Genomic DNA, 14,753 nt, shown 5'->3' on the forward strand with positions numbered 1-14,753 from the left:
TGTCAATGCTGCTGGTGTGGGGACCACACTTTGAGTAGCAAGACATAAGATATTCCTCTTATTTTAAATAAGAAAATAAAAATTTAAGAGCTCAAGCAATAAATGACAACTTCAGGGTGCTACTCAATGTTATAGTTATGAGACACATGTAGAGATTTATATCCTAATTAATGTACATGTGAAAATGGAACTAGTTAACTTGAGGGGATGGGAGAGATGAGGAGAATGGTGTAAAGGGTGACACTGATCAAGATGCATTGTTCTTATAGGTACAATGTCTAAAAGATAACAAAAAAGTTACTGTTAACTAAGCATAAAAATTTACTTAGTTGCATTAACAATTCAAGTGCTTGATCACTATACGTGACTAGTGACTACTATACTAAAGAATGAAAATACAGGACATTTCTATTATTCCAGAAAACTCTAACAGTCCAGTGCACGCCTGGGGAATTGTTTTTGATGTTAAAAAACTAACCATGAAGCTATACTCTGGTTCCTCCTACTTGTAATCCTAGCTATTCAGGAGAATCATGATTCAAAGCCAGCCTGGGCAGGAAAGTTCATGAGACTCTTATCTCAAGCTAACCACCCAAAAGCCAAAAGTGAAGCTTTTGTTCAAGTAGCAGAGTTTCTGCTTTGAGTAAAAAAACTCAGGGCAGTGCCCAGGATCTGAGTTCAAGCCCCACGACTGGCATAAATAACAAAACAAAACAAAAACTGACCATGAATCATCATTTCCTACATTATCCCATCAGACTTTATCTTCTTTAAAGTGAAGCGTCAGGAAATTTGAGACTGCACGTAGACACAAAGCATATTGTTGAGAAAGGCTGGACTCTCTCCTGTGCTGCTGAAGTGACTGTGGCTTGGCAAGCCTCTGACTGACCTTTTACTTGCTGTTCAGGTCCCCGAGTATGGCTGGCGACACTTGGCATGCTGACGTTGTTCCTGTGGATGTACTTGAGAAATACTTCAGCATTCCGCCGTGCCAGGGTACAGGCCTGAGAGAGACAAAGGTGTGAGATCTTGATCCTCAGTAGGTATGTGAAATCCAAAGAAGGAATACCATTCACCTACTCCTTGAGAGGCTTGAGGACTTGATGGGGATGAGGATGCAGGAGGAATCCAGAGGGAGTGAAGCTCTGGAACTCATTTCTAGTTCATGGATGCTCCTGTTCCAATTTAGGAAGTGCATATTCTGATCTTAGATTTCACCCAGTGAAGAATTACCCCATGCCCATTCCTTTTCAATTTCATATAAGAAATCAGACAAATCCCTTTTCTATGTATATATCGACTTGGTTTTCCTAGTGTTCACCCACAGATGGGCTTTCTCTTCTACCAGAATGTCTCTTATGTGGCCATTGATATAAGTTCAGTGACATAAGCCCACAATATTAAATTTGATTTGGACTTGAGTAAATACATTTAGTAAGTACAGTTGCAAGCATACCTTCTAAATCTAAATTATAATATCTTTCAAACTTATTTGTCTACTCATCATGTTCTCCTTAAGTAACAATAAATACTTTCTTGGGCGAAAAATTACCAATCTTCATGAAAGATCAGGTTCCATTATGCCACCCCTGAATTCTCACTGTGGGTGACACAGAGGATAAGTCACATTTTCCTCATTGTATAGATGAGTAAAACTGCAACCTAGATAGGGTGTCAGTTAAGAAGTAACTTAAGTCCAGAATCTAGGTCCACTGACAAGAGTATTCTGCCAGCATCTAGATTTCTCCAAATTTCACCCCCAATTATAAAAATAGCACTAAATTTAACACTAATATACAAATTTTTAATTCATAATTTCTATAATTAAATTATCATTAGACCAAATGGTTAATTTTTAAAACCTTTTTACACCTAGCCTCAGATCTCACAAACTATATAATGAAAATGAACTATATAATTAATAAGAAGGCTATATAATTTTATAGGCACATTAAAAAATAGCAACAGAGGGCCAGGAGTGTGGCCTTGTGGTAGAGTGCTTGCCTAGCATGTAGGAAGCCCTGGGTTCAGTTCCTTGGTACCAAACACACAATAAAAATTGGAAATGGTGCTGTACCTCAAATGATAGAGTACTAGCCTTGAGAAAACTTTAAAGACAGTGCCCAGACCCTGAGTTCAAGCACCAGGGCTGGCAAAATATAGCAACAGACGCTTCTGGGATCCTGGTAGCAGCCTGCTGGCAGCCCATGGGCATTGAAGCTCATACATTTGACGGGTTGTTGGTGGTTGAAAGCCAAGGAAGGTGAAATGGATCAACTAATAAGGACAGAAAGCCCCGCATTGTGAAGCTTAGAATTTCCACAAGGATGGGAGTTTCCTGTGAGTGCTTTAGGAGTCTCCTCTTCCTCTTCTTACCAAGAAAAAAGTTTAATTTTATAAAGGAACACCTTTACACTCTACTTAAAGTCTTTGACATTTTGTCTTAAACCTTGTTTTGTAATAGGGAAAAATGTGAAATTACCATATGTCCTGTATGGGAGAATTTCTACTTGATTGTACTAAGAACTGATTGTTAAGAGCTCTGACTAACAACAGGTACAGATTGGAGAGGGCTGTGGAGCATCTTTTTTTTTTTTTAAAGATTTTATTAACACTGATTTTTATATCATATTTCAAATGTCATGTTTAACAAACAAGTATTCAGGAAAGGAATCTCTCTATATAATCACTGGTACATAGATTTTAGAGCATAGTTAAAATTAAGCTGAGGGTTTGTATGTCATAGATACATATTACTCTATGTAATAAAACATATCTATAGAGTATATAGCCCATCGTAGATTTTTATGTCTATGTAGTTATGTTTATATCTCCAAGGCCATGTCCATAACCTTGGGTACCCAAGTACTGAGTCATCATTCTTGTAGTGTTTGGATCTAATATCCACATGTGGAGCATCTTAAAAGAAGAAGAAAAGGACTAGTCAAGAGGAACAAATCCCTATTTAAAAGAAAAGATTATTACAGAATTGTATAAAATTGAATTTTTTAATCTTAGCAACATGTCAGGGTATAAAAATCCTCTTTTGCCTTTCAGAAACCTGAGAGAGCACTGAATATCAAAGTTAGAAATGTGAGGGAGCATGGGATCTTTAGGTCAGCCTGAATAACACTCCCCACTGAAAGGATCAAAGAATATAGTAGAGACACTCAGAGGGACTTCCCATCATACTGCAGAGTTGGGATGGACTTCTCCTAGAGGCTAGATAAAAGGAAAGGCATTTCTATGTTAAGAGAATAAACACTATGTAATTATCACTTACCATGACCAGTAATTGATAACTGTTAGACTGACAAATAATGTCCAAATTTATTATTTTTAATCTGAAATTTTGCTTCATCTCCTTATTAAAGATTCATTATAATAATGTTTGACATCTAGGCTTATATCTTCAATAGGTTTGATAGTAGAGTTCTTGCTTAGTGTACACGAGGCCTTGGGTTTGATCTCTAGTATCACAAAAAAGTTTATAAAAAGTAAGTTTATAAAGAACATGTAACTAAATAAAAGCATGTAACAACATCCATAGAATAGCAGGATGTTTGAATAGGTGCCAGTAATGGTGCATCCTAACTGCTGATGGGAGAGAAATGTTTCAAATGTAGATTTACGACCTTTCAACATCTTTCTAATCCCTGTCTCTTTTTCTCTCTCCCTAGATCAGAGGCTAGAGAGAGCAGGAACATGGGAAGTCCATCTGAAGCAATATGTGTAAGGAAGAAACACGGCTAGAGGTTGACAACTTGTGCGATAATGTGCTCTGACCTTAAGAAAGGCTTCTTTCTGTTCCAAGTGTTTGCTGATAAGTGGAATGACGTGGTCAATCTCTGCTGCTGGCCCCAGTTTATCTCGCCCACCACACCAGTCCTCATCTCTCCGATATTCTTGCTCTAAGCTCTCCAGGACACTGCACACCTAATGAATCATGGAGGAAAAGATTCAGTAGATTAACTGGTCAGCAAGTACTTTCTGTAGATTTTCAGCCCACAAAACCCTACATAGTGACATTTTTCATGTGAAGCTAGTCAGTAGATTTTGCCTGTGTGGCATACTCCTATGACAGCTAAGAGAAGTGCAGGAGGCAGTGAGAAACCTGTGTCTGGAGCTCAGGAGACAGACTGTGACTGGATAGGGATTCCAAAATGAACTTCTTAAAGCTGAACTATGGGAGTTGATGATATCACATAGGAATAGTATGAAGAATAAGAAAAGAAGGAAGGCTAGTATCTTTAAGGGATATTAAAGTGTTTTATAAATATTACTTTTTTATAACAGTATGATGAACATGAATTACACAGAACAACAAATGGATTTTAAGCAGATACTGTACTTGTCCTGCAGCAAGGAGCCTCAAAGTAGAAGTGTGAGGAGGAAGTTGCCTCTGATTTATGTAATTTATGACCCATGAGAAAGAATCAACTTACTCCTTCCTGGGGAGAGATGTTCTGAAGTCCTATGATAAAGCAGTAATATCTCTAGGCCATCTATTTCAAAATGCACATTTATTTCTGGGGAATAATACATTTGAATTAGTCTAAAAGACAGGGTGCTTTTCAAGTTCTGAAAAATGAGGAGAGGCCATGTTGAGTGACCTTAAAAAGGACCTCAGAGAAGAGGAGAGCATTCTGAAAGGTATTTCCAAAGAAAATTAGTTTAAGTCTTACAGTGGGAAACTCAAGGCAGACTAGTGTTAGGCTGTAGGTGAAGATAAAGAAAGTAGACACCAAGTAGAGCACTTGTCTAGCATGTGCATGGTCTAATGTCCACACTGAAAAAATCAAAGGAAAACAAAACAAAAAAATAGAAACCTAAAATCTTCTACTTTAACAGCCTTTGATTACTTGGCTGAATACAGCAATAGGGGTGAACAGCTATAGTTATCTTTGGCTTTCTCTGAAAAAGTCAATTAAAAAATAAAGGATGTATCTTTGGCTAGGATGTACACTGAGAAGAAAGTCTCATGTCACATATGAGGTCTCTGGATGACTTGTCTAACCTCACCTCTAACTTTTCTCTTTATGTAAGATGTGAAAAGGTATGAGAAAATTGTCTCTTGAGATAAAATAGATTATATTATATAAATTCAAGGTCAGTCTGGGCTGTACAGAAAAACCTGGTCTCAAAAAAAAAAAAGCCATCTACTGGTGGCTTACACCTGAAATCCTTGCTACTCAGGAGACTGAGATCTGAGGATCACAGTGTGAAGAAGAAGAGCTGGACAGAAAAGTTAGGCAGAAAAGCCTTTGATACTATTTCCAATAAGAGATAATAAAAAGCCAGAAGTAGTGCTGTGGCTAGAGCGCTAACTTTGAGCACAGAGTTCAAGCTCCAGGACCAGCTAAAAAAAAAAAAGTAGATCACAAATATCCAGAAACAAGAGTACTTGAGATCTGTTGTATTATAGGACTAGACTTAAAATCAATCTATTTTGGAATTATAAAAAATTAGTATGTATGAGTGATTTAATAGGCAAGGAAGCAGAAACTCAAGAGAGGTAAAATATAGTCGTTGGCAAGGTCATTTCAGGGTCAAATTTCCTGACTACTAATTCTGTACTCTATCATCTTCACTATTTTGAAGCATCTCAAATGGAAATTTGTGTATGATTAGATATTGTCAATTTTTATAGATATACCATATGTTGAAAAATTTCTGTTTTTAACAATAAACATATGCCCAAGTATCTGTAGGTCAAGAACAGGGGACACAGAAACACATCTGAGGTATAAGGTGAAGATAGGAAACTAGATTTACCAAGCTCACTTGAATCAGCTGAATACCAGGTACCTGAACACAAAACAAATGCTGATTTCTTCCCACTACTGTTTTTGGGACAGTTTGTTATAGAGCATTATTCTATCCATAGCTGATCACTGATTAAATTTTTTCTAGTGTTTATTGATATTCTAAGATATGAGTCCAACCCAGATGCCCCTCAGTTGATGAATGAATCAAGAAGATGTTGTCAATGAGTGAGAAGTAATGTGCCCACTACCGGTGGTTGCAACTGCAACCCCTCTACACATCACCCCAATAAAAAATAGATGTATACGCTGATCAAATTTAACATCCAGAATACACAAAATTTATGCTTCAAACACACTACATAGATCAGATAGGTAACAAATTGCATGGCCACTACTAAATAAAAAGATGACAAGGTAGTCAAGTGTGGTGTTTCAGCAAACCATACTTTTATTCTCAAAAGGTCGTATTGAGAAGCCTAGCTCTGTATTGCAGAGCTGAATTGGGAGGAAGGAAATAGACTCTGCTGAACATTAGCCACACACATCCCACAACCCTGTCCCTCACCTGTTCAGAAGTTTTGTAGAATGCCACAGAGGCGTTAACCAGTTTCAGTCGGTCTTCCATCTTCAGCATGAGCTGCTGCCAGTGGAGGGCCACCTTCTCGGCACATTCCCGAATGGCATCAGCATCATAGTGGCCAGCCTGGAGCAGCGCCTCAGCTTTCTGCTGTACCTGCAGGGCACTCTGGTGCGTCTTCTGCAAGGAAGTGGCATGAAAGAGGGACTGGGCACGAGGGGAGGAGAGAGAGGTCCATGGGAACAACCCAGGTGTGGTATGGGAGGGGGTGGAGTGAGGCGTGAGTGGAAAGATGCAGAAAAGTTAAAGAGCTTTAAATGACTGATCCATTGTGTCATGATGATTAATACATTATTGTTTTAAGAGCATATTTTTAAAAAAGGATAGCATACATTTTCATCAACTCTTAGGACTGTTAACTCTTAGCCCCAGTCCTTTCTATTTGCATCACCTTGGATTTTAAAAACATTTCAGTTTCCCTAGAGCAAATCATGTTGAGTGAGATAAGTCAAAACCAAAGGAACAAAAGGCACATGGTATCCTTAATATGTGAATATTAGATACAAACAGTATAAGAGCAATTATTCATTATTTGGGTACCCAAGGTTATGGACATTGTCTTGGAGATATAAACATAACTACATAGACATCTATGATGGGCTACATAGTCTATAGACATGATGTTTTATTACATAGATTAATATGTATCTATGACATACAAACCCTCAGCTTAATTTTAATTATGTTCTAAAAATCTATGTGCCAGTGATTACATCTAGAGATTTCCTTCTTGAATACTTATTTGTTAAACATGACATTTGAAATATGATGTAAAAATCAGTGTTAATAAAATCTTTAAAAAAGGTGAATTAAATATATCCTACCATTAAAAAAATTCAGTCTCTGAGACAGAGCTCAGAAGTTGTAAATATCATTTCGGATTGACACATTAAATGTTCTTTTCAAGTCTAATCAAAGGAGGTTACTGCTGCTGTCCCATTTTATAGGCCAAGTGAACACAGCACATTAAACACAAACAACAATGTAACCATTTCAAACACTGATAATCATTTGAAAAGGATTCCAGTAGAAGGAATAGATTTGTTGGGTTAGTAAAGCTGAAGAGTAACTTCATACAGCCTTGATTAGTTTCTTGGCAGAGGAGCAGAGAATGCATAGGTGATTTGGTTCAACACACAACCCCTTTATTCACATGATCTTGTAAGACATACGCATACGTAGTGTAGACATCTAATTTTCTTAATGTTTTCTGATTCTATCTAAATGTGCTTTGTATTAAGTTCACAGAAAGGATGGGGAGACCAGGCTGGTGGTAGGGAGACAGCCAAAATGCCTTCCTAAGATACTGCCAAAATGTGGATGACCCTTGAGAGAGTGTCAGAAACCCCTGACTTACAAGAGCTAATAGCACTGTAACTCAATTTCTTGGGGTCCTTCCAACAAGATGCTGTGATACTAATTCGGCTTTTGTATCTTGGAAAGCATAGCTCAGCAGACTGTGGAGAGGGACAGCTTAAAGCCCAGTGACCTATCTCCAGAATCAATTTCTGCCCTTTGTGGACAGTAGTGGGCTGTGCTTCAAGGGCTGAGAGGTATTTAGCACTTCTTAGATCTGAGTACAACTGCCAAATTTTACCTATACCTATTCCAAGTACCTCCTTATAGACTCAAGTCCTACTCCTGCTTATCTTTCCAAGCCTATCAACACCTTAGCTCTCTCCTAAGTCTACAGTGGCACTACTTCCTCTAGTAGCTCAGACACTTCCTACTGCTAGTCTCTGTACTGAGAACTACATCGGCATTGGGCTTTTAATCTGCTGAAAAATAAACTAAGTAGTAGAGGCACTACAAATCTCTGGTTTTCTTTTCCCAGCTTACTTTAGCACCATTTTTTTTGTTTCCTACTACACGAAGAGGTCAAACCTAGCTTTTTGTTTCCTTCTGTAGAGATTTTGTCTGTTTCTCTGGTTTCTAATGTGTCCTCCTTGCACATGGCTTCCTAGTATTAGCTCTTCTTACTGATGTCTGACTCTCATCTTTGTCTTCAGATGCCAGGAAACTGCCTACGCACCTCACCCTGGTGAGCAGCTCTCACCCAGTCAGTCTAGCTGTCTGTCCCATGTCTGCTTGCTGTAAAGGTAGTTTCAGCTAAAGAGTATCTTCCTAGAGAGTGGAAGGTCCCTTGCTTCTGAATGGGAACCCCTTTCCTATCCTCACAGTCCACTTCCTCAATTCTACAGTGGAAAGTCCTTTCTTTAAAACAGTTTCTCTAGGTCACCTGCCACCTCTGCTTGTCCCTCCATCGTTTCTCCTTCCCAACTGGAACTGCAAGTTGACATCATTCCTGGCTGTTGATTCCCACTTCTTCAGCCTAGCCCAGCTCATCCCTCACTTCTTCATACATGGACTGTTGTGGGAGAGACCTGGCTGGTTTTCTGGCTTCCATTTATAACCTGTAAATCCATTCTTTGTATCTTTCCTTCTTTTATATTTTCCTCCCTCCTCTTACTTTCTTTTTTGTTGCTGAGCAATGGACATGCTAAGCTCCACCACTAAGCTATAGTCCCCTACCTTTTTCCCCAGCTATCCTCCCTCCCTTCCTCCTTCCCTCTTCCTTCCTTCTTCTATTTTTGAAGGTACTGGGGTTTGAACTCAAGAGTCTTATACCTGATAAGCAGGTGCTCTGCTGCTGAGCCATGCCTCCATTCCTCTTTACACTGGTTGTTTCTATTCCTTGAAAGTACTGGCAATTGAATTTTAGGACTTGCCTTTGCAAGGCAGGTGCTCTACCACTTGGGCCATACCTCCAGCCACAGTTTCTTTGGTTATTTTCTAGGCAGAGTTTCACTTTATCCTTACTGCCTGAGCTGTGATCCTCCTGCTCTGCTTCTCCATGTTGCTGGGGATGACAGGTGTACACCACTGCACCTAGCTACATTTGAGATGGAGGCTTGTGAACTTCTATGCCAAGGCTGGCGTCATTTCTGTCTCTCATTCCTGATTCCCTCATTTCTGCCTCCTAAGTAACTAAGATTACAGGCATGAACCACTGTGACTAGCTGCACTGATCATTTTTGACAAGGTGCACACCTGGACCGTGATCATCCTATCCTCTGCTTCCCAGCATAGTAGGGATGACAGGTATGCACCACCATATATAGCTGCCAGAGCAGGCCTGGAATTGTGATCTGCCGTATCTTAGCCTCCCACATAGTTAGATGACAGGCATGTATCAGCATGCCCAGCTCTTGGTTGAAAAGGGGCTTCATAAACTTTTTTAGCTAGCTGGTCTTTACCACTAAACTCCCAATCTCCTACTTGTGGGAGTTAGAATTACAAGTGTAAGCCATCAGTGCCAATCTTACCCTTTACATTTCTGATAGCCTCATTTAATTCCATATAATAGAAAGCAATTGCATTTGAAACATGAATTTAATACTTTCATTTTGTGACGTAAGTATCACTCCTTTCAGTTCAAAATCCTCACTAGTTCCCTCATTGCTATGCAGTCCAAACTTTACAGGAAGTCATTAAAAGTCCATTACAATACGGGTCCCAACTACTTCTATAACAATATAAACTATATTTCCTTCCTTTGAAAATACAACCCCTGCTTTTTTCTTTGCTACTTCCTTCCTCCTGCCTTTAATAAATGCCTCCAACTCCTCATATCTAGCTTTGCTTTGAGACTTGTTTCAAGTCACCCTCCTTCAATGAGGACAGCCCGAGACTCATGAAAAAACTACCCTTTTCTGAACTCCTAAGTTATTCATCCAAAACTTGGCCTCTTCCTTTTACTTAGAGGATAAAACTTTGAAGGCAAGGACAATTTTGAAAATCATTTAAGTAGCTGCCATTTATGGAGGGGAATGCTATGTGCTGGGCACTGTGATTAAGCATATATTTTCTAGTTCTGTCCACACTAATGAATGTCATTGTCCTCATTTCAGAGATTAAGAAACTGAGGCTCAGCTGGCAAAATGACTTACCCCAAAATATGCAACCAAGGAAGTGATGAAACCAGGAGTAAGCATTAGGTACAACCTCTTCCTAAATTTACATTCTTTCCACTAATCACACTGCATCATTTTATCTCTAGAATTAGAATGGTATCCATAGTATTTCTCAGTCAGGTTTACCAAATAAATGTTAGTGATTATGATAATTTCCTGGTTTTTCCTCAGTATATAAAACCAGAATATAACTGCCATCATCTGACTAATACGATGTCTTGTTTTAGATTTAAGGAGCAGCCTTGGTTTTCTATAATTGAGCTGTGTAATAAATTCTCTTCCTTACTCTGAAATTCATTATTATCTAATACTGTTAAGATGTCCTTCCCCCTTTAATATCTTTTTTTCTTTTTCGCCAGTCCTGGGCTTGAGCTCAGGGCCTGACCACTGTCCTTGGACTTTCTCAAGGCTATAGCTCTACCACTTGAGCCTCAGTACCACTTCCAGCTTTTTTTCTATGTTTGTGGTACTGAGGAATCGAACCCGGGTCTTTGTGCATGCTAGGCAAGCACTCTACTACTAGGCCAAACTCCCGGCCATCCCCTTTAATTTCTTAAATGATAAACTCTTATCCACATCTTTGCTTGCTAAGTTTAAGTTATTTTTTAACTTATTTCTACTCTCTATTGTCGTCGAATCCTATTAAGTGGTATATCTTTAAGACATAGATTATTGAGGATAATAATATGCAGTGGGGGAGTAAGCAGAAGAAAATAGAACTGAGTCAACTGAATTTACTACCCAGTTCTAGCTTTCTTGGCATAAACTTACGTTTCAAATGCATAAGATGATTTCAAATGGATTTCAAAATTGAGCTTCTGTCTACGAAGTTCACACTTTCTGGAAACACACCAAGTTGTATCTCAGATATTAAAAAATAATATAATGAATAATTGTCAAGTCTGCTTTTAGGTGTTATGCATATAGCTCTCCATTTTAAATGGCTCTGGCAGGTTTCCTGAAACAAAGGCTACTTCGGGTGAAAGGTCTGACCTTCAGTGAAGAAGTCAATCTGATGAAGTCATCCAACAAGGGTGAACAGATATCCTTATATGCCCCAAATAGTTCCAATACACCCATTTTCCTGGTTTAGTTATTAATAATCCCCTTTTCACATTTAAGTGTCTTATCTTGCTTAATAAATGATATCACTATCTATAACAGATATTTTATTTTTCCCTTAGAAGAACTTGATGTTCTTCGTTAGGGTCCAACAAGTCAAATTATACTCAAAATCATGCTAATAATCATTTAGGTTAAGTCATTTAGGTTACTTAAGTCAAAACAGACATCTACTTACACTCACTTTAAAACTATTTACGTCCCCCTGACATATTTTTTTCCTGATGCACAGCCTGGTCTAAACTTAAATTTAGGAAAAAAAACATGGGCCACCTGGAGAAGGAGCATATGCTGAAATTATGGTTCTGTTCTTATTATTCTAGACATGTTGTACAGCTTGCTTACCTCCCAGTCCCAAAATATTCCAGAAATTCTATTGGTTCTTCCATGCCCTCCTAAGACCACAGACACCAGCCTTAGAATTGCCTCTAGCTCAGCACCAGTTCTAAGTACTAGATCAAGTTGTACTCTCATATATACTAAGAACTGATTAGGACATAGTCAAGCTTGGCAATTTCTTACTCTGTAAGTATGAATTTAACAGAAATCCACTGATAATGCACATGTAGGGAGGGAGGTAGAATTCAGTCATTTAAACAGTGCTATAAAAACATTTATCTACTTTTTCCTGCCAGCTAACTGAGATAATCAAGCAGGCCAGGACACTTGGTCTTACTTGTCTGAAATTTGATTAAAGGACTGGAAATGTAATCACCTGACAAGGTATAAAAAGCTTATTCAAGATGAATAAAGAGGACAACAACCAAGAGCTGACATTGTTTCTGCCTAACATCTCTTACAATTCATATCATGTCTCAAGTCTGATGTTTAACCTTTACTGCTACCCATGCCTATGAGAATTTGACCACTGTGTGCCTTTGATAACCCGTCTGGATTTTTTCTTTACAGTTAGTAGATCACAACACTACTGAGGAATGCCAGTAAACTGCAGTACAAGGCTAGGCAGCAAATGATAATAAAGCTTTTCTCTTCTGGCTAGTCCTCCTTGGAAAATGATTTCCTCATACTGTAAGTGCAACACGTTTTATATTTTTAAATCTCAGATCCCAGAGATGGTACTTCCAGTGCTAGTAATGGCTTCTAAGAAGATATCAAGTATCTTGGAAACTTTCCTTGATGAACAGAAAGTTCATCAATGTTAAGATGGTTCCCACAAAAATTGAATGTCTGAATTCAATCATTATTTGCTTAAAAGTGGCTAGCAATCAGCTGGATTACTTTATTAAAGATAGGGATATGAGTGGTTAAAATTTTATTATTTTGCCATATTGCTTATATATTATTGTCTAAAATTCACATTCACACTTATTTTTTTTACAAAAATAACACTTTTATGGTTTTTACATACTTAGAAATGGGCTAAGTTCTACACTGAGCCACAAGTTCTCATTCTTTTCCCATTGGTACTGAACTTGTTTCATTTTTTAATAGAGTTCTACGTCCCATTTCCTAGTTTTCCTTCCATAAAGCAATTAGCTTGAGTCTCTATGGGAAGTAGAATGCCCTAGTAGGAAGGATAATTAAAGGTATTATTTAAAGCAGGGCAATGTTTATATTAGAGTATCATAAATGAAGTTTTATTTTGCAATAGGTATTTTAAACGTCCTAGATGATGAACTTCTGGTTTATTCTTTATGAATTCTATCAGCTTTATTTAATAGCTACTTGAAGTGAACAAACTATCTGGTGCAAACCCTCCAATGTTCATGGTCCCCGTTAAAAGGTAGACTCTAACCTATAACTTAACATTTAAATAGCATCCCAATTCACTAGTGATTAGTGTACTTGTTTATTCTCAGTTCTGAATGACCTTCAGTTGGAAGCCATTTCAAATCTTTTAGCTTTATGTTCATCATCAGGTAAAGTCTGTAGTATCAAAAATATCAAAGTAGCAGGCCTTAAAGGTGGAAAGCATCAAAAAGCAACACAGATTCTCACTTGTAGTCAGTACTTGGCTTCTGCTGCTGGGCCTACCTCAAGGGATAAAGTCTTGTACTTGCTTTACCATCACTGAATAATAGGGTGGTTCCTTGGGGATATTTCACGACAAATAAGATCTTTATCACATGAAGAAATGTCCACACCTCAGGGAATCATCCTGCCCAATGAGCAGAGCAAAAAAGGGAACAGAATACATCATAGCCAGATCTGGGTGTTACCTCTATGGCCAGTTGGAACTGTTCGTGCTCCCGTTGTAGCTGTTCTGCTTCAGATAAAGAACTGGCATTGACCAGACTGGCATTGAGCATGGACTCTCCGTTTCGGATCCATCCCAGGACCTAGTGAGTTGGGGCCAAGCACACACGTGAATGGTATTGCACAGTTTCCCACGATCTGTTGTTTTCTTCAAGAGCACTTCGGGTAGAGAGCTTTTATATAACTTCTAAGGAAACAAGGGGCTTAAATGTTTATCTCGCCCATATTTCTAAGCATCTTGTGTCATAGGCATTATTTTATATTTCAACCTCATTCCCATATTGCATTATCCTCTCAATACCCCATTGTCTTAATTTCCCTACCTGCTCCATTAACATTATTTTATCTAGTTGTATAGTGCTTTCTGCAACAGAGAAATAGTATAAATAATTATACCTCAACTGCTAGTATTCTCAATTTTTTTTTTTGGCCAGTCCTAGGCTTGGGCTCAGAGCCTGACCAGTGTCCTTGGACTTTCTCAAGGCTAGAGCTCTATCACTTGAGCCTCGGCACCACTTCCAGCTTTTTTTTTTTTATGTAAGTGGTACCGAGGAATCAAATCCGGGCCTTCATGCATGCTAGGCGAGCACTCTACTACTAGGCCAAACTCCTGGCCCTAGTATCCTCATTTTAAGGTCTAGTTAAAATAGTAAAGTATTGGAATTTTACACACCAAATTGTTTCTGTTGGAAAAGATCTTGTTTTCACTTAGTACAGCCATACTTTGGGCTGGGAGTTTGGCTTAGTGATAAGAGTGCATGCTTAACATGCACAAAGACTGGGATTTGATTCCTTCATACCACACATAGAAAACACCGGAAGTGTGCTGTGGCTCAAGTGATCTAGCCTTGAGAAAGCCCAAGGACAGTGCTGAGGTCTAGAGTTCAAGCCCAGGGACTGGCATGTGGTGGTATGTACCACCTTTAGAGTGCTCATCAGTCTGTTTTATTCAGTCATTTCAATCTATGTTTCATCCTCTGCCTTAGAATGTAAACTTCCTGGAGTTATCGTGCTTTATCTTACATAATGCCTAGC

General features: G+C 38.5%; 1 protein-coding gene across 19 annotated transcripts in view; it reads right to left on the bottom strand.

The window, feature by feature from the left end:
* Nucleotides 1-14,753, bottom strand: part of Kalrn (kalirin RhoGEF kinase) — a 598,249-nt gene that overhangs the window by 216,384 nt on the left and 367,112 nt on the right. For 13 of the 19 annotated variants that reach the window (XM_090345058.1, XM_090345008.1, XM_090344989.1 and 10 more), the window contains exons 16-19: nt 13,682-13,801; nt 6,334-6,552; nt 3,787-3,936; nt 890-1,004 (exon numbers count right to left, since the gene is read on the bottom strand). In XM_090345058.1, the coding sequence (XP_090201184.1) occupies nt 890-1,004; nt 3,787-3,936; nt 6,334-6,552; nt 13,682-13,801 (604 nt within the window). The remainder of the gene's footprint in view (nt 1-889; nt 1,005-3,786; nt 3,937-6,333; nt 6,553-13,681; nt 13,802-14,753) is intronic. The other 6 variants (XM_090345067.1, XM_090345042.1, XM_090345051.1 and 3 more) reach the window with 1 other exon arrangement.

This window comes from Megascapheus bottae, chromosome 1, assembly GCF_031878675.1.
Source record: "Megascapheus bottae isolate mThoBot1 chromosome 1, mThoBot2.hap1, whole genome shotgun sequence".
In the NCBI taxonomy this organism is placed as follows: domain Eukaryota; kingdom Metazoa; phylum Chordata; class Mammalia; order Rodentia; family Geomyidae; genus Megascapheus; species Megascapheus bottae.